The 24,387-nt window shown below is 41.7% G+C and overlaps 1 protein-coding gene across 1 annotated transcript; it reads right to left on the reverse strand.

Annotated features, from left to right (window-relative positions):
* Nucleotides 1-433: 433 nt before the first annotated feature.
* Nucleotides 434-23,380, reverse strand: znf532 (zinc finger protein 532). The gene is made up of 11 exons (XM_061733264.1): nucleotides 23,305-23,380; nucleotides 22,041-22,404; nucleotides 20,186-20,242; nucleotides 15,264-17,622; nucleotides 14,530-14,711; nucleotides 13,031-13,207; nucleotides 7,581-7,743; nucleotides 7,083-7,385; nucleotides 5,043-5,155; nucleotides 4,625-4,754; nucleotides 434-1,502 (listed from the first exon to the last, which is right to left on the reverse strand). The coding sequence occupies exons 4-11, from the start codon at nucleotides 17,589-17,591 to the stop codon at nucleotides 999-1,001; spliced, it is 3,900 nt and encodes a 1,299-aa protein (XP_061589248.1). The 5' UTR covers nucleotides 17,592-17,622; nucleotides 20,186-20,242; nucleotides 22,041-22,404; nucleotides 23,305-23,380; the 3' UTR covers nucleotides 434-998.
* Nucleotides 23,381-24,387: the final 1,007 nt, after the last annotated feature.

The raw sequence follows: 24,387 nt of genomic DNA on the forward strand, positions 1-24,387 counted from the left end.
CTGTAAGTGGCTTTTACGTGTAAATGTATATAATTTAATAAGTCGAAGATGCAGCTTTTTGTAACTGATTGTCTGGATTTTTTTTCTTTTTAAAGGAGCATGAGGCTCCTTTTAAGAAATGAGACTCTCTAGCGCCACCCTTCACCACGACGGCCGTTGGGGGTACTGCAGCCAACAGTGAAGCCGGCACGGGAGAACGGGGAGAACGCGCATGCAGCGTCATGTGACGTCACATCCGCAGCCCAGCGCGGGAAATTCGGGACCGAATTTGCAGCACATTTTGCAGCACACAGCCTGTTCAAGGCAAAGGAAAGATACACTAGAGGAAACATTCTTTTTGGTTTGGAACGCTTCATCTGACATTATTACTAGAAAACTTAAAACGTATACAGATTTTTTTCATAAATCCTGCCACAATCCGGCCTCAAGCTCCTTTAACTGTTCTAGGTTATTGCAGGGATTTAATTTCAGCACTGACGGCGAAGTCAGTATCTTATTATAAAAACTGAGCTTTGAAGAAGTACATGGGTTGTGCATAAGACTTAAAACATAGGTTGAACTATAAGACCTCAGTCATGGACATTGGAAGCTTCGAGAGTTTTATATTTTCCTGTAGAAAACATTTGTTGAACATTAGCAGCACTGGAACTTGAGAATACTGCTGATTATATGACAAATAATCATATCACTGCAATAGTTTCTTACGTGATCTACTAATAGTGACAAGACAACATTGGAAACAATTTAAAATAAAGGGCTTTCTTTAAAAAAAAGGTATATTCAAGAGTTATAGAAACATCTCTATCTGTACAAAAACTATCTTGTTCATTTAGTGAAAGGTACATAAAACTTTGATGAAGGCTTTGATGTATAGGACATATTCCATATGTATACATATTGTCATACACTACAACACCATGTATTTACAGAGTAACGACAGTGATAGAAGGAACCTTAGGCTTCATGAACGTATGGAATGATTACAGAGGGCGTACCACTCATTTTTCGGCTGCACTCAGTCTCTTTGACTTTATAAACGCCATCCCATGTGTCCTCATATGAGTGTTCAAGTGTCCTTCTGTTTCAAATATCTTCCCACACACTTTGCATTTTGTATTTGGCGTCCCATCATCGTTCTCGTCTGTAACATCTAACTGGTTTTCTCTTTGACTTTCTTCATCTTCTTTGCCCCGTCCGTTGTATCGGCCGAGACCCCCTGGCTCCTTCAGCCGATGGACGATGAAGAGGTGTCTGGCCAGTGAGCGAGGGGAGGTATAGCACAGGCCGCACTCCTTACACTGGTAGGACGAGCCGTCGGATTTGTGTTGGGGAATATGCTCATGGAAAGCAGGGATGTCCTCAGTGGTGAACCCACAGACTGCACATTTGTGAAGCTTGAGGATGTTCACCTTGAGCCTCTTCAGTGGTCGCGAGTCTGAACTCCTGCAATCTACCCCAGGAGACCCCTCCTTTTCCTCTGGCTTCCTTTTAGGACTCTGGTCCTGAAAATGAAATAAAGGTTTTAGAAGGTGCAACTAAATTCAAGTTCACAAAACACGGGAAAAAAACAAGATCAGAAAACAAAAGAATAAAAAATAAAAACACAACAAAACAACAGTAAACACAATTCAAAAGCAAGTAGGAAGAAAACACAACATTTTACAAACCAACCAACAAACTACAGAACATTTCACAAATTTCCAATCAATCATTGCATTATTTTACAGAAAAACTTTCCTGAATGTCTAAAGCAGGGGTTGGCAACCCGCGGCTCCAGAGCCGCATGCGGCTCTTTAGCGCCGCCCTGGTGGCTCCTGGAGCTTTTTCAAAAATGACCTTTTTTTTAAATTTTTTTTTCTCCTTTTTCCTTTTTTTCTTCTTTTTCTCTTTTTTTCCTTCTGACCTTTTTTTCTTCTTTTTTTCCTTTTTTTTCCTTTTTTAATCTGGACATTTCGACTTTTTTCTCAACATTTCAACTTTTTTCTCGACATTGTACTTCAACATTAATCTCGACATTTCAACTTTTTTCTCGAAATTTTGACTTTTTTCCCAACATTTCGACTTTTTTCTCGACATTCCTTCTTTTTCTCTTTTTTTCCTTCTGTCCTTTTTTTCGACATTTTGACTTTTTTCTCGAAAAGTGCACAATGAAAAAAAAATCTTCCCCCAGTTCTAACTAATATAGATACATGCAGCATGTGTTGTCTTCATTCTAAGGCTTATACAAGACTTTTCATTTTGCCGGCTCCAGACATATTTGTTTTTTGTGTTTTTGGTCCAATATGGCCAACATTTTGGGTTGCCGACCCCTGGTCTAAAGGCTGGATTATGGTTCTACGTTACACCAACGCAGAGCACACGCCGTTGCCGCGACGCCGTCGTGAACCCTCCAAACTTCTCCGTCACTCCATTTCGCCTTTTCCTGAATGGTTTAACCGACTTTTCCGGTCACAATGAATCAAAGAGATAAGGACAACTCTTTGACAAAACAAAACAAAATAAATCACACATACACGAAGAAAAGAGCGCTGAAAGTTCACTACTGCTTCACGAACCGGAACCGGAAATGCGTTGCTACCAAGCGAACCAATCACAGCCCTCTCGGTCTGCGTTTGGTCTGCGACCTCTCGACGCATAGTTACAATTTGAGGGAAGCACGGCGTGGCGTGCGGCGTGGCGTGGGGTACGCGACGCGGCACAACCTGCGGCGCACACTCTGCGTCGATTTGTTGCAGAACCATAATCCAGCCTTTAGACCCCTATTCACTTCTGAATGTAAAATAGAGATTTTAATCTTTTTGAAATGTAGTGCAAATTGAGGCGATCAAAACTATTACCCTCCATGGAAATTTTGGCTTCAAACCAAACCTGAGCAATCAATCATCTTTTAATTTTGAAGGACTCCACAAGCAGAGCTCATGCTCTTAAAACCTCACTAAAAAGTAATATCACTATGCCAAGAAGTAAACAAATCAGACTGAAACTCAGATAGAAGATAGAGGATGCTCATCTAAAGGCGGAAGGTTATACTGCCATTTCCACGCGTTTCACTGTGGCTGCAGAAACTCTACATTGAGTCACTGTAAAGTACAGGGAGATAAATTAGACAGTGCAAGATTATCACGGAGCAACGTAGCAAGAGATATTAACAGCAATCTGCAAAGGCGGACAAAGAAGATATTAGCTGAAGTGTTTTTTTCTGGAGTTGATGACTGTTGGTGCCCTTTGAGATCGTCATCCAAGAAGCACTCCACTGCTCCTACACTGCACATCAAAACCAGACTCAAGTTTGCCTGCAAGCATCTGAAACAATGGGATTCATTTTAAAAGTCTGGTCTTGGATCTGATAAAACCAAGATTCATTGGTTTGACTTTGAGCACATGGATGCTGCTTTCGTTTGGCGATGGAAGGGAGAGGCCTTCAATACGAAGAAATACAACACCCAGACTGAAACATGGCAGTGAGAGTACAATGATGTGGGACTGCTTCAGGCACCGGGAACTCTGTTCAGGTGCATGGGATCATGACAAAAGAGGATTATGTGAAATGTTATGAGGAATAATGTAAATAATGTAATCTACTGCTGCTAACTTCGGACAAGGCAGCAGTGTCTTGCTGGAAGATGCTTTGGGTCTTTTTAGATGTTGATGCCTAAACATACATTTCCATTTGTGCAAACCTTTTTGAAGGACACCAAAATAACAGTCCAGAAAAAGTTCTGTCATAGATTCTCCTATTCACACTCTTGGAGTTTAAGGGTAAAGTCCATGCTCAGAAACCACACAGTTCAGAACGATTTGTTGTTGAAAAATGGGCTAAGATCCCCTAAGAGGCACGTGGTATGAGACACTAGCGCAGGGGTCGGCAACCCGCGGCTCTAGAGCCGCATGCAGCTCTTTAGCGCTGCCCTAGTGGCTCCTGGAGCTTTTTCAAAAATGATTTTTTTTTTCCTTTTTTTCTTCTTTTTTCCTTTTTTTTCTTCTTTTTTTCTTTTTTTCCTTATTTTTTCCTTTCTTTTTTCCTTTTCTTTTTTTCTCTTTTCATTTTTCCTTTCCTTTTTAATCTCAACATTTTGACTTTTTCCTCGACATTTCGACTTTTTTCTCGACATTTTTACTTTTTTCTCAACATTTCAACTTTTTTCTCGCCATTTTGACTTTTCCTCATCATTTCAACTTTTTTTTCGATATTTTTACTTTTTTCTCGACATTTTTACTTTTTTCTCGACATTTTTACTTCTCAACATTTCGACTTTTTTCTCGACATTTTTACTTTTTTCTGACATTTTGAATTTTTTCTCGACATTTCCAATTTTTTCTCGAAGTGCATCATGAAAAAAAAAATCTTCCCCCAGTTATAACTAATATAGAAACATGCAGCATGTATTTCCTTCATTCTAAGGCTTATACAAGACTTTTCATTTTTTTGCGGCTCCAGAAATATTAGTTTTTTGTGTTTTTGGTCCAACATTTCAACATGTTGGGTTGCCGATCCCTGCACTAGCATCAGTAGTAAGTCACAAAGGCAACACTGCTGATTATTTATTGTCAGTATGCTAATAGTTTCGATCTTGGATGTATCAGTAAAATATTTGAGGATACATAGTGATTTGTGCCACAGTACCGCTCGCTTGTCGGCTCCAGTGTCGACGTTATCAGTCTTTCCTCCTGGGCATTTAAGTCCATGCATCATCTGAATGTGCTGATCCAGGAGCGCCCTTTTAGTGTAGGTCTGGCTCAGAGCTGGACAATGCCTTTCAAAAATAAATAAACACATTAAAAACAAATACACAGTTATAAGGGTTACATTGTTTTTAGTGACTTTTGTATGAATATTGTATGCATTTTTTGTGTGCCTTTTCAAAGTAATTGGAGCTGCTTATAGAGGCATGAAATGTGAAAATGTTTATCAAATGTCTGCTTTTACTATCATTTACTTAGAGTGTGAAACTTGTCGATTAAATCTTGACAATTCACACAGACTTATAAAAGAGGTGATGCATGGTTTTCTGTGAAGTTAATTAACAAATGTAAATACTCACGAGCAAGTGTAGACCTTCCGTAGTCCCTTGTGTTTGAGTCGGTTGTGTCTGCACAGACTGTGTGAAGAACTGAAAGACTTGTCACACTGTTGGCACGGATGTTTCTTCAATATCTGCAATTTGAAAGCAAGCATGTCTGATTGAGATAAGTTTTAAAAATGCTCCAAAAACAAAGTGGAAAAGCATCCCTCAAAACGATTTTCTGAGTTAAATATGGCATCTGCAATACAACTTGCCTATGGCCTGAACTGTTAATAACAGATGTAAATTCATTACTTTTGTGGAGGTGCATACATTAGGCAAATCAGCCTTTTGTGTCCCTTCCCTTTTATCTTTTGTTTCTTCATATCTCTTCTCACTTCATAGGTTTTTCTCTCTTTTTTGACATTTTTGTTTAAATCCATGACTTAACCACAAAACTACAGTAGGTACTGACAGTATTCAGACCCCTTTATTTTTTCCCTCTCTGTTTCATTGCAGCCACTTGCTAAAATAAAAAAAAAAAGTGAATTTTATTTCTCATTAATGTACACTCAGCATGACAGAAAAAACAGGAAAGTAGAAATTTTTGCAAATTCATAAAAAAGAAAAACTGAAATATCACATGGTAGAAGTATTAAGACCCTTTGTTCAGTATTGAGTAGAAGCACCCTGTTGAATGAGTACAGCCATGAGTCTTCTTGGGAATGATGCAACACGTTTTTCACACCTGGATTTGGGGATCCTTTCCAGTTCTGTCATTTCAGTCATTTTCAAATCTCTCCAGAGATGCTCAATTGGGTTTAGGTCAAGGCTCTGGCTGGGCCAGTCAAAAATAGTCACAGATAGTCACAGAATTGTTCCGAAGCCACTCCTTTGTTATTTTAGCTGTGTGCTTAGGGTCATTCGGTGCGTCCGAAATGCCATACTAAACTAAAAAGTATACTTAAGTTTGGCACACTTTTGAGTAAATATCAGTAGTATGCATTAATTTGGACGTACTATTAAGAGCGCACATTTCACTTCCTGTCGTTGGGAGGAAGTGACGTGTCACAGCAGCAGTAGCAGCGCTCCGCTATTTCCCGTTTATCCTGGCTGAAACAAGATGACATTATATAATTATATATATAATTATATACAAATTTTATAATATTAATATTATATAATAATATTATTATACTTAATATTATACTTATGACATATACGTATCACTTAGCAACCAAACACTGCTGCATTGCATTGTGGGAAGTTTCTGCTTAGCTAGTGTCCATCAATCCATACTAATAAATTTCTCCGGAATGAGTATGGATAGAGCATACTATTGAGTACGTTCTAATGTTTCGGACGCACTAAAAAATCTCGCATAATCATTTTGCATACTCATTAGGGTGGAAGTATGCAGTTTCGGACGCAGCCATTGTCTTGTTGGAAGGTGAACCTTCGGCCCAGTCTGAGGTCCTGAGCACTCTGGAAGAGGTTTTCTGCCAGGATATCTCTGCACTAGGCCGCAATGATCTTTCCTACATTTCTACATTTCTGTTTTTTTTTCTGTTAATTTGAGGGTGCTGAAGTGCGTGTAAGTTCCCCCATGACTTCAGCCCCCACACCCTGGGTGGGGTTGGCGAAAGGGCCTTTCTGTGTTGAGTTTGTATGTTCTCCCCGTGTTCCCTTGGGTAGCTAGTGTGAGCTACCCTCACAAAAACATGCAGCAGTCCTGGGCTACACACTGCCCCCTCTGGCCAACCGGGGCGCCAGATGGGGTGGGGAGGATCCGGCCGGAATAACGTGATCCTTCCACGCGCTACGTCCGGCCGGAGAAGCCCCACCCTGTCTGGTGAAAAGATGCGGCCTGCTCACTCCTCAGAGTAAGGAGACCTGAGCTCAGTGCGGGGCCTCCCGGGGTTGGTAGAGGATGGCAATGCCCAGGACTGTCACGTAGGTAGAGCACTGGGTGATATAATGGGAAAGAAATCGGGATAAAAATATTTTATAAAAAAAAAAAAAGTTCCAGTCAAAATACCAAATAGGAACCCTCTTAAGGGTGTGGTTTCAAACCTTCACCTTGCCATGTTCTCGCCTCATGTGTGTCACAAAGAGCTCCCTGGAGCTGAAGGGGCTACTGCATTCTCCACATGTGTATCCTAAACTGGGAGGGCCCTTGAAGTCCGGTGAACACCTGCTCTTGGTTTTCCTTGGCGGTGAAGACGAAGACTTCTTTTCTCCCTTTTCTTGCCCATTGACATGCCCGCCATCTTTGCTGATGTTAATATTGGGGCAGTTGCCGTTGGTGGGCTTTGTGCTGAGCGGGAGATTGAGACCCAAGTTTGGTGGACCCTCTATGGTCTTTAGGGTTCCATGGATGGCCTGAAAAATAGCACAATTATGACTTCAGCTTCTGACATGTCATGAAGCACTTAACAAAATCGTTAACCATGTGGCTGACTTTAAATGTCACAGAAAATGGTATGATTTCAAGTTAATTGGAAGTTAAATGTGGTTTCATTATATAGCTTTGTCAGGATATATAATAACCTTCAAACATATTTTTTGAAAGCCTACCCTGATGTGATCCAACATGAGCTGCTTCTGTGCATAGTGCATTGAACAGTCAGGGCATTTAAAAACTGGAACTTCATGATTGATGACGTGCTGATCGAAGTGTGTGCACAGCAGGGACTGCAGAGTGAACACGGTATCACACATGGAACATTTATAGATCAACCTGGAAGACAGGAAACAATATTTACTGTACAAAAAAAACCCTGCCTCTCATCTCATGGACAAAAAGTCTCAACGTATCAAAAGTAGCTGTTATTGGGCAAATGGTACTGTTTTTTTTTCTTATTCAACAATGCAGTATTTGGCTACACTTGTAATTGCCTCACGTAATGTTTAAATCACACAAGAAACAAAAGGGACACTTAAAACCGTGGAGTTTGTTGCAAGATGAAACCCAAAACTATTATGACACAATCAAGGTTAAAACCTCACATGGCTACAAGAACAGCTGCTCCTGCACAAGTGTATCATCAGAGCTACGTATGTCAAACATTGTATAAGGCAGTAAAAGGTTGCCATGTGGAAAATGAACCCCAAGTTAAGCCACCACATCTAAAATCCACCAATCATGTTATTGTTGAGACAACAGGATTGATTTTACACACATACAAGAAATGGACATGGGTATTAGGTTAAAACGGGATAGGCTTTTGTGACGCAAAGAGCATGTGGTTGTACAGTCATATGAAAAAGAGAGTACACCCTCTTTCAATTTGAGGGTTTAACCGTCACAACGTAATGAAAAATCTACTATAATACTATAATACTGGATGAACAACATGTTACAGTCATTATTAATTCAATAAAAGCTCAACTAGAAGCACAGAAGCAGTTTGTGAAAAACTCTATATCCCATGATTTGGTAGCTCATGGAACCACTCTGAGGAGCTGTAAATTTATCAATTGTATACATATATATATGCAAAAAAATAAGAAATCAGGAACACTTTTTCACATAACTGTACACACATATATATACACACATATATATATATATATATATATATATATATATATATATATATATATATATATATATATACATATTAAAAAGTGTTTGCCCCCTTCCTGATTTCTTATTTTTTTGCATGTTTGTTGCACTTAAAAGTTTCAGATCGTCAAACAATTGTAAAGGGGACCTATTATGGCTTCTAATCCCTATTTTAAACAGGCCTTGAATGTCTTAAAAACAAGTTATTGATTGTTTTTGCTAAATTGTTCAGCCTCTGAGCCATGTCTTTATCTTCCCATTCTCTAACCTCATTATCTATGCGGGATTCTGAGTGGGCGGGGATATGATAATGAGGCACTGTGCTGATTGGCTGCCTGTGCTGATTGGCTGCCTGAATGACGCAATACACCGCTATGAAAAGATGGTGGAAGCTCCGGCCGGCGGAGTTACCGTGTCCTAACACCGTGTCATAACTGCATGCGATGCGAGCGAGCATCAGCAACAAAATCAATTCCATTGCTTTATTTATTTTATTTTATTTTATTTATTAGCTGGCCATTTCCTGCCGCTCACGTTGAAAGCCGGTTGAAAGCGCTGTAGGAAACAGTCATGGATGAGGAACGGCTGATCCAGTTAATTGAAATGAGAAGTTATCTCTATGATTCCTCCTCATTTCACTACAAAAACCTCAATAAAGTGGCAGCTGCTGGAGGGAGATGGATAGAGAGTGTCCGATGTCACGCAGTGCGACACGATAGTCGGACGCTCGTATGCAGTTACACGGTTTCATAGTTGTGGGCGTGGTTTGCATTTTGGTTACGTAACGAAAGGGAGCAGAATCTGAACTGCTCGTAGATCCACATCAGACTGGACGGCTCATCCGGGCGGCTGTACAGACACTGCAGAATTTGGTTGCTTTCCTCCTTCTCTGAGTTGGCAGGCTGAGGGGAGACCACTTTATATATGTTAAAGCAAGAGAAAACCTGTTTTTCATAATAGGTCCCCTTTAAATATTAGACAAAGATAACACAAGTAAACACAAAATGCAGTTCTTAAATGAAGGGTTTTACAGGGATTAAAGTTCTCCGTACTGGGTACGGATTTCCGTCCTGGGGATTTTTTTGGGATATTTTTTTATGAGATCAGCGCAAATCCGACAAAAAATATGAACACCGGGGTGTCTGTAGCGCCGCGGTGACTTGTCGAACGGCGCCCACTGCAGTCAATCAGCTGTTGGCTGTGCACACACAGTAAAGTTCTCCTCTGGTTTTAGATGCACGTAACCTGACACCTAATAACCAGGCATCAGAATCTTCCGCGGATTTTGGTCTCAGCAAAAAAATTTCCGCGGAACGGGGGAAAAAAAAAAGAATCCCTAAACAACGGACTCGAAAACGCGATGCGCCAGGCCAGAAAAGAAAAACATAATATGCAAAAAATAAGCGACGTATCTATCCATTCATTCAGAAATCCAAAATCATTTCCATTTGGGAGCCTCTGTGCGGCGCTGAATATGCAATGCAGTGTTTGCGTGTGCTTCTCATTGAAATGACTGGAGGCAACACGTTGCGGCAGTGAGTGAAGCCTGAATTATGGTTCTGCGTTAAATCGACGCAGAGCCGGATCTGGTCACGTTGCGAATGAGCAGAGCCGGCAGGGAAAAAAAGTCAACAGTGCCGCGTGTCCGTGTGTAACCTAAATCTACCATGGCCTCAGTGTTAGAGCTCGGCCAGGTGGGGCTTTATAAATATATGGGCTTTATAAATGTATTAAATGAGCGCGGAGTCGGCGTGGCGACGAGCCGGGCGCGCGCCGGCGGACAGTGGAGTCGCGCTGTGAAGCCTGAATTATGGTTTCGCGTTAAACCGACGCGAACCTACGCCGTAGGCCTCGGCGTAGCTTACGCGGCGACGCGCGCCGTACGGTGCGTGTCGCCGCGTAAGCTACGCCGTGTGCTCTGCGTTGGTGTGACGCAGAACCATAACTCAGCGCCAGACCTCGTCGCATGTCGGTGTGCCGCAATGTAAACACTGCGGAGCTACAAGCCTACGTTGCATTACGAATGTGACGCGCTTGTATATCTGCATTTTAATTTCAGATGCTTTGTTCAAAGTTATGTAGCGAGTCTGTAGTGCAGTGCCTCGTTTAGAAACCCCTGTCATTATTAGTCTACATAAAAAGTATCTACTAGCACGGATATTGCCACTGGATTAAAAAATGAACTCTCAGGAATGGATTATAACGTTTTCAATCGCAACGGGGGGGGGGGGGTCTGAAAACTTTCCGTCCTGGGATTTTTTTTTGCTTTAATCCCTGGGTTTTATTATTAAGGGGAAAAATCCAAGCCTACATGGCCCTGTGTGAAAAAGTGATTGCCCTAACTGGTTGGGCCCCCCTTAGCAGCAACAACTGCAATCAGGCATTTGCCATAACTGGCAATGAGTCTTTTACAGCACTGTGAAGAATTTTGGCCCACTCATCTTTGCAAAATTGTTGTAATTCAGCCACATTGGAGGGTTTTGGAGCAGAACCGCCTTTTTAAGGTCATGCCACAGAATCTCAATGGGATTCAGGTCGGGACTTTGACTAGGCCACTCAAAAGTCTTCATTTTGTTTTTCTTAAGCCATTCAGAGGTGGACTTGCTGGTGTGTTTTGGATCATTGTCCTGCTGCAGAACCCAAGTGCACTTCAGTTTGAGGTCACGAAACAGATGGCCTGACATTCTCCTTCAGGATGTTTTGGTAGGCAGCAGAATTCATGGTTTCATTTACCACAGCAAGTCTTCCAGGTCCTGAAGCAGCAAAACAGCCCCAGACCATCACACTACCACCACCATGCTTTACTGTTGCTATGATGTTCCTTTTCTGAAACATCTTCCAAAAAGATAAACTTTCATCTCATCAGTCCACAGAGTATTTTCCCGAAAGTCTTGGGGATCATCAAGATGTTTTCTGGCAAAACAGAGACGAGCCTTTATGTTCTTTTTGCTCAGCAGTGGTTTTGGTCTTGGAACTCTGCCATGCAGGCCATTTTTGCCCTGGCTCTTTCTTTTGGTGGAGTCATAAACAATGACCTTAATTGATGCAGGTGAGGCCTGCAGTTCTTTGGATGTTGTTCTGGCGTCTTTTGTGACTCTTGGATGAGTCGTCGCTGCTCTTGGGGACATTTTGGTCGGCCGGTCTCCTGGGAAGGTTCACCACTGTTCCATGTTTTCTCCATTTGTGGATAATGGCTCTCACTGTGGTTCGCTGGAGTCCCAAAGCTTTAGAAATGGCTTTGTAACCTTTTCCAGACTGATAGATCTCAATTTCTTTGTTTCTCATTTGTTCCTGAAAGTCTTTGGATCGCATCATGATGTTTAGCTTTTGAGGATCTTTTGGTCTACTTCACTTTTTCAGGCAGGTCCTATTTAAGTGATTTCTTGATTGAGAACAGGTGTGGCAGTAATCAGGCCTGGCTGTGGCTAGAGAAATTTAACCCAGCTTTCCAAAGATGTGATAGACCACAGGTAATTTATGTTTTAACAGGGGGGGAAATCACATTTTCACACAGGGCCATGTAGCTTTGGATTTTTTTTCTCCCCTTAAAGGTATTCTATGCAACAAAAATCCCTGATCCCTGATCAGCTAGCAAGATTTGAAAGAGGCACCTCTAAGCCCCGCTCATTCGGTCCGAATGAAACGGATTGGTCCAGGTCCAGGAAGGGAAAGAACCAATCAGATGCCTTCATTTTAAAAACGCCCCCCCGCCCTGTCCCATGCGCGCACTCGCTTCCAGCCCCCCGTGTCCACTTCGCACGGGTCCTCCTGGGCTCACAGTGTCCCAGTGTAACCCCCCTCCCTCCCCTCTGCGGGGAGCAGAGCCGTTAGCCGTCCGGGCTGCTGCAGCACTCTCTGCCCAGCAGCAGCCCGCTGGGACACGAAGAGCCGCAGCAGCCGTGAAGAGCCGCTGCAGCTCCGGCTCGGAAGCTGCATGGGGTCCGTGGGGATGTAGGCGTCTCCATCACGGCGAGAGCGGAGAGCGCCGGTGCACGGCTCCGCCAGCCGCGCGGCGGAGGGGTACGCCGTAGGCTACGCCGTAGGGTACACCGTAGGCTTAATAATCGTATGCGCGTTCGTGTTTGTGGGGGCGTGGCTTTGGACGGAGCGCTCGTGGGTGGGGGCGGGGGGGGCGGGGCTTAGAGGAGGCGCCACTTTCAAATCTTGCTAGCTCTAGGAAGTTGCATAGAATAACTTTAATAATAAACATCTTCAATTAAAAACTTGTTTTGTGTTTACTTGTGTTATCTTTGTCTTATATGTAGATTTGTTTGATGATCTGAAATATTTAAGTGTGACAAACATGCAAAAAAAAAAGAAATCAGGAACACTTTTTCACATAAATATACCGTATATATATATATATATATATATATATATATATATATATATATATAATACAATATTATATATATATATATATATAATACAATATTAATACACCGTCGCATGGACCTACTTGGGCTCTCCTGGCTTCACTCCTAGATGTTGTGTGTATACATGCGACTGTGTTCCCGGTGCAGACTTGAAGGCCATGGGGCAGAGAGGACATTTATAGAAGATCTCACAATGAGTCTTGTGGATGTGGGACTTAAGAGTTGTGACATCAGTAAAGACCACACTGCAGTGGACACAGCTGGAGGGAGACAGGATGGAGACATGGCGAGAATGACTTCACAAACTTCACAGACATAAATAGTTTAACAGTTTAATAGTTTAGTGTAGAAGTTAGCGTAGCTCATTCCTCTGACTAGAAACATTAGTTTATAAGTGCATTTTTCTGACCAATGAGTGCCCGGCCATCTGAATCGGAACATGATGTATCAGCAACTTGATCCTTTGAGAAAATTCTCTGTATTACTCTTGTGTTTTACTCTGAGAAGACCAGTTTATGATGGGGAGCAATCAGCGCCCCTTAGAACGTAGGATGATTTCTAAGGTAAATATATTTGATCAATATTATATATAAGTATAGTAAACAAATACAAATGTGTTTATACAATAGCAAGCCAGTATACAGATATGTTAAATCTAAGTCACCTAACACATTTTTGCCAGATTAAGAAGTTAGCCACTATGGTGCTAACGGGCTCAATACTGTGATTCTGTTTCTGCTGCATCCTGCAAACCAGTTTTCTGTTATCATACAATATTGTAGGTTAAAATGTTATGCTTTGCATTAGTGTTTGCCAGCTACACAATTCAATTCTAAATGAAACAATTTGAGTGAGTTGAAAAATCATCTAGCCTGATCTTATGCCAATTTATGCTTTTCTAAATGAAATAAACTGTATGATCTTTTGTTAAAGCCACGCAAACTCTGATCTGATAGTAACAAATTGATCAAATTGTTACTAAGGTGAATAACATTCGTCACATTTAGTCATGCCTTAAACAAGGATTAGTCGAGATTTACATCATGCCAACACTATTAAAGCTGACAAGCTAATATTAGCTTAGCTCAAATTAGCTCAAATTGTTTTTCATTATTTCATTTTAATTATTTCAGATGTATTTTTATATATTTGTATTTAAAAGAAAATACATTGGAAGTGATCTTTAAAGGCATTTTAGATGGTTTGATGGACGAGTCATAGATGGTGTGGATGGACAATAAGTGTCCAGACACATTCAGTATCAGGGAAATATTCATTTTTAATGGCTTGTGTCTTAAATTATTCAACATAAAAGTAGTGATTTTCATTTTTGGTCCCCTTAATAAGTTTCAATTTCACCCAAAATTAATTGTCAAGATGGATCAAACCTAATGTAAAAAATGAATAGCTGTAATTAAAAATGACAATTTAAGTGGCACTTTGAGTGGGAAAATGGAGAAGCAAGAGACATTTGAGTTTTCTTATATAAAAAAAGACATAAGCTTTCAAAATTTGGAAACTATTTCAACACAATGGAAAATGCTAGTTTACATCATTCTGGTTTTAGTTGAGATAGCCTCACCGGTAACCGACGCTGCGGGTGTAGTGCAGGCAGTTCTTGGTGACGTGGGACTGGAAGTGAACAGAGCGACAACTGGCACCACACTCGGGGCAGATATAAGGAGACTTGTGCTGGTGGATTCGCTGGTGTGATAGGAAGCTGCACTGATTTGGAAGAAGCATTTTGCAAATGGTGCATGTCTTCTATGAGATAAAAAAAAAATAAGAGATATAATTATCAGTAAATCCTCATAGTTTTCTGGAATGATAATAATTCTTAACATAATATAATCTCTCATTTGCCGACAGTATGATGAAGTCACTCAGAAATGCATGATGCTACACTTGTTAAATTCAACTAATATAAGATTAAAACCCTGCTTAATACCTTTTAAGCACACTGACTGAGCTAATGACTTAAATTAGTTTAGGCTTTCACTTTGAATTGTCTCATTGCCTTTGGTGCAGAATATTCTTAAGACTGGTGAAAGGATGTTTTACTCAAATGTACTGTGGGATGCAATTGACATTCCTTTTATTTATTTATCTTTCTTGATATGACTAGCAAATCAAAAACGATTCAGCCATTCAGATTTTGCAGATGTCTATGAAAACACAGAATGAACTTCTCATGTTGCTTTTGCTATACCTAGGTAGGCACCTCAAAGTTATAACAGTTTTGCACAAGACACAACTCACAGAGGAGGGGAACTGCTCACTCCACCCCCTAAAACTCTTTATATTATGTGCACACACCTGACTGTTGGACTCTGTCACTTGTTGATAGTGCATGGCTAGCGAGTTGTAATCCTGAAATATTTCATTACACTCCATACACTTTAGGCTGTGCCGGTAGAGCTTTGATGCATCATCCTCTAAGGGCATGACTGCTACAAGAGGAACGTTGCATGGAGCTGATACAACAGTGTTTTGGTTCCCACTTTCAGAAACTTTCCCTTGATTTTGACCTGTAGGTCCTTGAGAGGTAGAGGTGGTACATGTGACAGTAGCTGGTCCTGATGAATTTGATGTACTTATCATCTGATCTGCAGGGATGGGTTTTAAAATTAGGTGTGAGCACTGCATGACCACCCCTTTGTCCTTGTGGCTTCTGGCATGAGACAAGAGGCTGCATTTATTGTAGAACACCAGACTTTTGGCACAGTGGTTGCAAGTGACCTCAATTCGCACACTGCGGCGTCCGTGATGCTGTGTCAGGCTCTTCTCAAGGGCAAATGAATCTCCACATTCGAGGCATGTGTAGCCCCGTGAAGGTATAGAGATACAGGCTGAGGTTGGTGGGGAGAGGTTTGGGACATACACAGGAACGGGATTCATGCTACTCAGGACTTTATTGAAAGCATCCACTACAGAGCTTTGAGAGCTAGTGAACATTTGGACCCTAGAGACATTCTTTGTGGTCTGGCCAGTGACAGTTATCTGTTGTTTGACTTGCTGTGATTGTTGATGGGGAGGTTTTGGGGAGGACAGAGCCTGCTGTATAACACAAGCGGCAGGAGACACTGTCTGAGGAAGAAAATTGATGTTACTAAGATGGACTGTCTTGGGGATAAGTTTGGCATTAGCCAGACTGGAAGCAGGTACCATGACAGTTTTTTGCTTGATAACATTAGCAGCTTTCAAGATGGCAGTACTAGCAGTTTGCACCGAGGCAGCAGGGATGACTGTTGCTTTGACTGTGGTGTTGTTAGCCAGTTTAAGGTTGATGACTTGTGAACCAGCCGTCTTGACTGCTGAGACTGGCAGGAAAGCTGTGGCCACAGGTTTAATTTTCATTTGCTTGGTTATTTCAATTGAAGGTCTGCCACTGGTGGCTACAACTGTCATTGGCAGTGAGGGCCTTGTTTCTGTTGAGAAAATTGCACTGGTTGTTGCCATAACGCAGATATTATCAGTTTTTTTCAGACCATCAGAATCGAACTCAGGGAGAACACTGGTGACAGTACGTTTGATCTGCCCAGATGAAGTTTTGACTGTTTTGATCCTGACCTTCGGGATGATGAGGGTGGTGTCTGTGCCTGAGGCAGGAGAACCTTTGCTGCTGCCCTCACTTGTGATACTACAGGGGCTTTCTGGCAATCCTGTTACTGCTTTCTTTCCAAACTCTTGGGCTGATTCTTGCTCCTCTAGTCTCTCTGTTGCTTGGGGTTTACTTACAAGCTTGACAGATTCTTGCTGTTTTGTAGGAGAATTCAGAGCACCTAAGTCTTCAGCACTAACATTGTTGGCACTGAGTGCTGCTATTGCTGCAATACAAGATGAAAGTTTTGTGGAAGTCCTGGCTCTGACTTTGGGGATACTGGACACTTCAGCAAGCCCTAATGACTCTTCGGCATCCTTCTTCTCTTGACTTTGAGATTTGAGGATGGTCCCCTCGAGGTCTTCTTCAGAATAATTTGATTCAGTGGGATTGTTAGACTTTGAACCTCTAACAGTCCCGTGGTTATTGTTTTGATCAGTTTGGTCATCTCTGTTTGCCTTGGGCTTAGTTGCACTGTCTGCTAGAGAAGGTGTGTGTTTCTGGTCCTTTATCTTAGCAGCAGGCCTGTTGAATGTCTGAGCTGCTTGCTTGTCTGTAGGATCATCTACCTCAATTTTATCATCATCATCAAACTCTTCAGCACTAGAGATTGGACTGAACTGACTGGCGGTAGAGGAAGGATTGTTGATTTTATGTACCTCTTCTCTGGGAGTTTTCAGTCCATTCTTGGTGTGACCAACAGGTGATACCATAGGCAAGCGGCTATTATGAAGTCCATTGTCAATGGAACGTTGTGGGGCGTGGGGGTTGAATTGTCCATCTTTCCCTAATCTTGTTCGACCATGATCACTTGCGTCCTTGTTTCGGATGTTTTTAACAATCACGCTGACCCCAATGTCATGTACATTTAAAGGGTTGTGGGTATCATTTTCATTTGGAATTATCCCACAACTTGGTTGCTTGAGTTGTCCACCATGTTCATCTTGGTGGCCAGATTCAATAGCGGCTTGAGGATCCACTATGTCAGGGATGTCGAAGGCCGCCAGCAGGTCGTCAAAGTCTGGTGTCTTCATATCTCCCATGTTCCTTCTCCTGGTCTGATGAGAAGGTCACCTGGAAAACACAGATACATTACAAAAAATTATGGATTTTTAAACTTTTATAGTCTTTGTCTGATGTGGGGCAGCACGGTGGCTTGGTGGTCAGCACTGCTGCCTCACAGCGAGAATGTCCCCGGTTTGACTCTCAGGCCCAGCAGGGGTCTTTCTGTGTGGAGTTTGCATGTTCTCCTCGTGCTTGCATGGGTTCCCTCCGGGTACTCCATCTTCCTCCCACAGTCCAAAAAACAAAAAACAACGACGTACAGGCATCGTCTCTCCCTCCCTCGCCCTCTCCATCTCTCTCTCATACAACGCATACACATAAAAATGTGAACGGTGAATCTCCAAATTTAATTTGACGAAATTAGACAGACCCAAACATTCCACATTTGCGTAATAATAAACACCAAGGCTGGCGCCATGAAGTCAATTAAATGCATGTGTCACCTTTAGAAGAGTTGCACATCTTAATTTTCCTATTTAATAATAATAATAATAATGACTTGGATTTATATAGCGCCCTTCTAGGCACCCAGAGCGCTTTACAGAAATCATTATTCATTCATACACATTCTCACCAGTGGTGGTAAACTACATTTGTAGCCACAGCTGCCCTGGGGCAGACTGACGGAAGCGTGGCTGCCATATCGCGCCTAACGGCCCCTCCGACCACCACCAACATTCATACACATTCACACGGGGCAAGGTGGGTAAGGTGTCTTGCCCAAGGACACTACGACAGCAAACTGGGACAGAGCGGGATTCGAACCGCCGACCTTCGGATCATTGGACGACCCGCTCTACCACCTGAGCTACTGCCGCCCCATCTATTTCACCATAGATCACACTTTGGGAAGCCTTCTTTATATTTTAGCGTTATTTCCGCGTAGATAAGAGTGAGTTTGATGCTCCTTAACAAGTTTTGTCCGCGGATCAACATCAACCCAGCTCCCCCAACCCCTTGCTCCCTGATTGGCTGATTTATGGTTCCGCGTCACACCAACGCAGAACCGACGGCGTAGGGTACGATGCGACGCACACCGCACCGCGACCCTACGACGACGGCTACGCCGTCGATTTAACGCAGAACCATAATTCAGGAGAAGCTGCAGTCTGTCTGCGCTGATACAGACACACCGGGTCGGAGCGGATTTGGTCATGATGTTTAACCTGTGTTTTGTGATTAATAAGCACAGGTTTTAATTAAATGTAATTTACGAAGGATGATTTCACGTTCAATAAGATAAGTAATTAATAAAATACAAAGTTTGGCACAAAGGCTTGGCCTGCTTGTGGGCGAGTGGAGGGGGGCACAATAAAAGAAGGTGGCAAGATATAAGGCGAAGAACTAAAGAAAAAGTGGCCTTTAATAAAACTTGTGCAACCATTTTTAAAATAGCATGCAGCAGAATAAAGACTCTCTCTCTGCGTATTCTTTGATTTTGGCGATGTCGCCTCCTTGCCACAATAACAGCAGCACCAGATTAGCACCTTCCTTTCGAACGTATTAAATACAGACGCAATCACAATCCCCGCAATAACTTTCAGGCTTGGTAAATCTCATTGCGTGAGGTAAATGGAGCAATTTGCATCTTCCCCTCCCAGTATTTAGCGATTTCTGGTGGGTACGCCCCATATTGATTATTCATCAGGGCAAAAGTACTAAATGAACAGCGTGTGCTATTTTGCTCATTTGAGAGGCGCAGTCCTCTTTGCACGCTGTTAGTAGATAAGCTTGCACATTGGTTTGCGGGTGATGTCAAGTTTGCACACGTTTTTACGTACGCAAACCTTTAGTAAATCAGGCCCCAGGTATTTTGCTGAATTATAAGTGTAAATGTAAATACGAGGGCATTGTATCTATTTAGCCTTTCAGATACAACCAGTATTAAAACCTATTTCTGAATTTAATCAAACAATAATCAAGAGATAAGGGGATACTTTTTCACCAATGATACTTTATTTTTGTTGCTTCATTTTTGCTTTTTTTTGTTGCACAGCCAGCCTGTGTGCTTGTTTTATATCTGTTTGAGATAAAAGGTGCATCCATGTAGCTGCTATGCTTGTATGTTCGAATATACCAGTGCTACTCTTTAATCCAAATGCATGGCAACCACATCTACATACATACTGTAGACCTTTAGCCTATAGCATCAGCTTTGCATTAAAAATATTGGGTGATTGGGTTATGATTGTCTATAATCACAAGGTTGATATAAATAAAACTAGAGAAGGAATGAGAATTGCTATGAAAGAAGAGGGCAGGCAACAAATGCAGTGAGGGGGAAAAAAATGGCTGCTGAGCTGTGTGAAGCTGCAGCAGGAAGAGAGAAAGGCCTGGTGGAAAGAACAGTATGTCACAGCCATGAAAGCAAGAGCAACCTTATTTAGGGATTAGATGATTTAATGCAGAGAAATATGAAGAAAAAAAACCCACACAGAATGCCTAATGACATCACCAGTTTAATGCACATGCACTATTACCACCTGAAATCTACACACTAACGACAGCTACAATCTCAGGAAAGTGTATTGGTGGAGACATAGACATGCAAGTGAATCAGTTAACTCCTCACCCTCTTGCCTCCGTCCCTGTCCAGCCACTATAAAACCCCTCTTTTCTTCATTCCATCCTGTAACACACAGAGTCACAAATCTACTAACACACAAAAGCATTTACCCCACCCTGCCTGGAAAAAAAAAGAAAGAAAAAAGTATTCCCAACCAGGCAAAGGCCCTGAATACAGGGTCAGGTTACATGCAGGGATGTTGTGAGTGTTGGTGGTCCTGGTAGGGATCATCTTCAGCTATTTTCTGCCCCACTTGCAGCACACAGACATGTAAACAGACACGTAAAAAAGGCATGTGCCTATGTGTGTGTGTGTGTGTGTGTGTGTGTGTGTGTGTGTGTGTGTGTGTGTGTGTGTGTATGAGGGAGGCTCTCAGCCTCAAGATTTGCAGACACCCAGACAGCCACATCCCCCCAGCCCTCATCCCTTCCCAAATCTCCCTGCTGCCCCCTGCAAGGAGCTGCGTAGCGCTCCGACATGCAGCTAGTAGCGAGCGGCGATAGCATCTGTGTTGTGGTCGCCGGTGGCTGCACTGTGAAGGGCTGCCATAGATACAGTCTGGGCTATCTCTACCCCCGTGGAGCACAGAGACGGCATTGTTCCTGTCAACCTTCACGCTGCCTCAAACCGGTTTCAGCCGGTTCCAGTCATCCAACATAAAGCACGGCCTTGGAAACACACAGGAAGAAGCAGTGTTTCCATCCTTCAGGTAGAAATGCAGCACTTTTTACTGAACTAGGTGCAATTTGTCATGTATGTTTGGTAAAACAACAAATTTGTTAAGAACAGGTGGAAGAATCAGTCATTTGTTTCCTCCACAGCCTTGAAATTAGACCAAAATTAAAAACAATGTTTAGTCGGGCACAAAATAAAGGATGTAATGAATGCAAAAAGAAAAAAAAAGCATTAGTGATAGCATTTGCCTTTAAAGCCCAGCAGAATCTGCTTCCAAACTACATTCAGGACCTGTTCCAGATAAAAGAAACCCGCTATGACCTGAGGGGGAAACTCATGTTTGAGATGACGACAGCAATAACTAATATTAAAAAGAGATGTACATCAGTTAAGGCTAGAGAAATTTGGAATAGTTGTAATAACAACCTAAAAATGTGTCGCTCTATCGTCAAGTTTAAGAAATTGTTTAAAGAAAATACTGTAAATAAATATAAAACACTATAATTATAAAGTATACTATCAAAAACATTCTAGGATGTGAAACGTCAATTTTATATTTTGTCTTACTTATTTTTTTCTTCTTTATGTATTGTTTGTTTTCACTGAGTAAAAGCTAATGTCTCATATTTTTGCTGATCATAAGAAAAAAGGGTAGGCCCTATAAGCTACGGCTTCAGCCTACACCTTTTCGGCAAAAGAAATGTTGTTTTTTCTTCCTTTTCATCTTGTTCTGTACAAGCCGAAATAAAGATTCATAACAATATAAACAAAACAGTGTCCAGATTGTTTGAAGAAATAGGGGAAAAATGATCCACGACTGTATTCCTTGTGATGTAAGGAAATAATAGTTAAAAACACTGCAAAGAAGAGTTGGGTAATGATGATGGGAGTTGAAGCTTAGTCTTGAACGCTGGCCTGTTCTTTAACCATTTCCCTCCTACCTTTCCCACCAGACGTGACGGTAGTCTCTTTGAAGACTAAATATGTCCACGTAGCCCCCAGCAGCAAACCCACCACTGTGGTATGAGGACTAAGAATGTAAACAAAAGACAAGGCACATTCATGCACCTCCCGCACCAGATCTCCATCGACCTCATGCCACACTGCTCCACTTTCATCCCCACAGAAACAAGCATAGACGTAAAACATGCACTTTCATGCATATATAGAGGTAAATATGGCATACCCGTGTGAGATTTTTTTTTCCACTCTTAGGGATAATCAGGAGAGGGGGAAAGTCTTCCTGTAGAGGCCTTAGCACCTGCCTCCAACAGCCCCAGCCATTTCAGCCTCACCCACCTCCCCTTCCTCCCTCATTTCCCTCTCTCCTTCAGTGGGGTCAGTCCTAGATTTTAGTCCCAGTCCATGCAGGCCTTGTTTTTTTCCTAATGCCCCTGCCACCACCACCAACACCAGGACCACCACCACCACGGCTGTGCATGAAGGAACGGATGGAGAGAGGGGGCAGTGTTCAGCAGGCGAATCAGGCCTTTTGTCTCTGTGTGTGCAGTGGGGTGAGGGGACTCTCCACTCCGGCTCAGGAGCAGCAGCTGGTGGTGCAGAGAAAGAGGAGAGAGAGGGAGGGAGACGAAGGCAGGGGGAGGTGGGGGAGATAGAGAGGAAATGGAGGGAAAGGAAATAAGCAGGGGAAAAGAGGGAATAAGGGATTGGATTTATACACTTTTCTGATGTTCACCATACAGCAAACTTTCATGGTACAGACCACATATTTGAATACCTGTGTATAAAAACGCAACAGAAAAAAAAATATTGTATTCCGTTAGAAAAAAACCTAGAGACGTTGACCTTATTTGGGGACCTTTTTTGGATTTTTTGCTTTTAATGGACTGATGATCTGAATCATCGACTATATTAATGAATGTGTTTACACAGGACTTGATTATTTAATGTATTATTCATTTTTGTTCTAGTATTGATAGACATATGTTAAATGATTTTGAATGATGTAATCTATTGACCATATGGGAGAGAGGGTGTGCTGTTGTTTTTTATTTTTATTTACTTTTTTTTTTTTTTTAATTATCATTATTTATTTATTTTGGTTTAATTAATGTTATGACAAGTAAAAAAAAAAAGGGGGGAAAATATTGATAATTATATTGTTATTGTAACTCTTATTTCTTTTTCTTTTAATGCCCTCAATAAAGACATCTATACAAAAAAAAAAAAACGCAACAGAACTGCAATATATGACAGAGGTGACATGACAAGGACACAATTTACTGTTGCATATGACTATTTAATGAATGCCAACGACAGTTTACATCTGCAAACTCAAGCTGGAATGGCCTCCATTTTCCCCATTGTTTCAGTCTACATGTACAGACAGAGGAATAACACATCGATATCTTCCACGAGGTGAAAATATGACTTCATACGGCACTGTGGTTGTCAAAAATTGGTACAAATTCAGATATTATGTAACCTACCTGGGAAACTGCAGAGAGGCTCTCAGCAGAATGAGACTGACTGTCTTGGGCCTGCTGCAATTCCTTGATTCATCTTGGAGATCTACCAAATGCAGCCAAAAATGCTGCACACTGGCATATTCTGCTTCATTGTGAAGAGGGCCGTACTAGATTTAATAATTTGACCACCAAAATGCATTTTAAAAACTGCGAGGGGGGGCTGAAGTTGAGTATATTTATGTATATACGATAAAGGCCCTGGTGGTTTCCCCTGCCTCCGACACTGTGAAAGATTCAGTGCAGGAGAAGAGGCTGAGGTTGCTACCCACCCCTTTAGAGAGTCACATGACATCAGGCTGCCTCCATTCATGCTGGATGTAATAGTTTCTTATCCCAGCACTTCCTCCCAGAGGAAAGCCTCATCTAGTGACCATGAAAAGAGACATACAGTAGCATGTTATCTTACACTGTGTTTTTGCATTTATGCATTTATAGAATCAGGCACTCTTTGTTCCAGTCTGAAATCCTGAATATTCTTCAGCTTTTAAAAAGACTGCATTTTTGCAACATCGCCTCTGTAATGTCATGTGTAACCAAGATGTGTAATTGTAGAACCTGAAAACATATCTCATTTTATCTTTCCCTCTACATGGGTTTTATGTTGATTAAAAACAGCTGCTGCCCCCATTTCTAAATTGTAAAATGAAGCAAGGCAACCAACCAGGGAAAAAGTGACAATCAGTGGCCACATGTGTAATAAGAATGTGTTTTTCTCTTATTCCTTTTATAACCTGTGCTTTCAGATTCATCCTCACATCCCCCAAGGAGCTTCGGATTCACAAGTTAACCCCTTCAATGCCAGTGATTTCCAGGTGGATCGGTTTGTGAGCTGTATTTTTAGAGCAATGTGGACAAAATGACGTACAAGATAACATTTTTTTCTGCAATTATGTAAGTCCTCTTGGAATCTTTTACTCTTTCCCCCTTTTACTCTTACCCATACTATATGTGCATGTTGTCTAAATGTGTCAAATTATTGTTCCAACCTCAAATGAAAAAAAGAAAAACAGACAGAAATAGGAATAAATCCATACCATAAACATT

Source organism: Cololabis saira, chromosome 11 (assembly GCF_033807715.1).
Source record: "Cololabis saira isolate AMF1-May2022 chromosome 11, fColSai1.1, whole genome shotgun sequence".
In the NCBI taxonomy this organism is placed as follows: Eukaryota; Metazoa; Chordata; class Actinopteri; order Beloniformes; family Belonidae; genus Cololabis; species Cololabis saira.

What these genes read in the sequence shown, in the direction of transcription:
- znf532 (XM_061733264.1), bottom strand. Translation starts at nt 17,591, where the DNA reads ATGGGAGATATGAAGACACCAGACTTTGACGACCTGCTGGCGGCCTTC. An exon ending in TCATGTTGGATCACATCAGG is followed by an intron (nt 7,386 to 7,580) that starts GTAGGCTTTCAA and finishes GCTATTTTTCAG; the next exon opens with GCCATCCATGGAACCCTAAA. An exon ending in TGAGGCGAGAACATGGCAAG is followed by an intron (nt 5,156 to 7,082) that starts GTGAAGGTTTGA and finishes TTCAAATTGCAG; the next exon opens with ATATTGAAGAAACATCCGTG.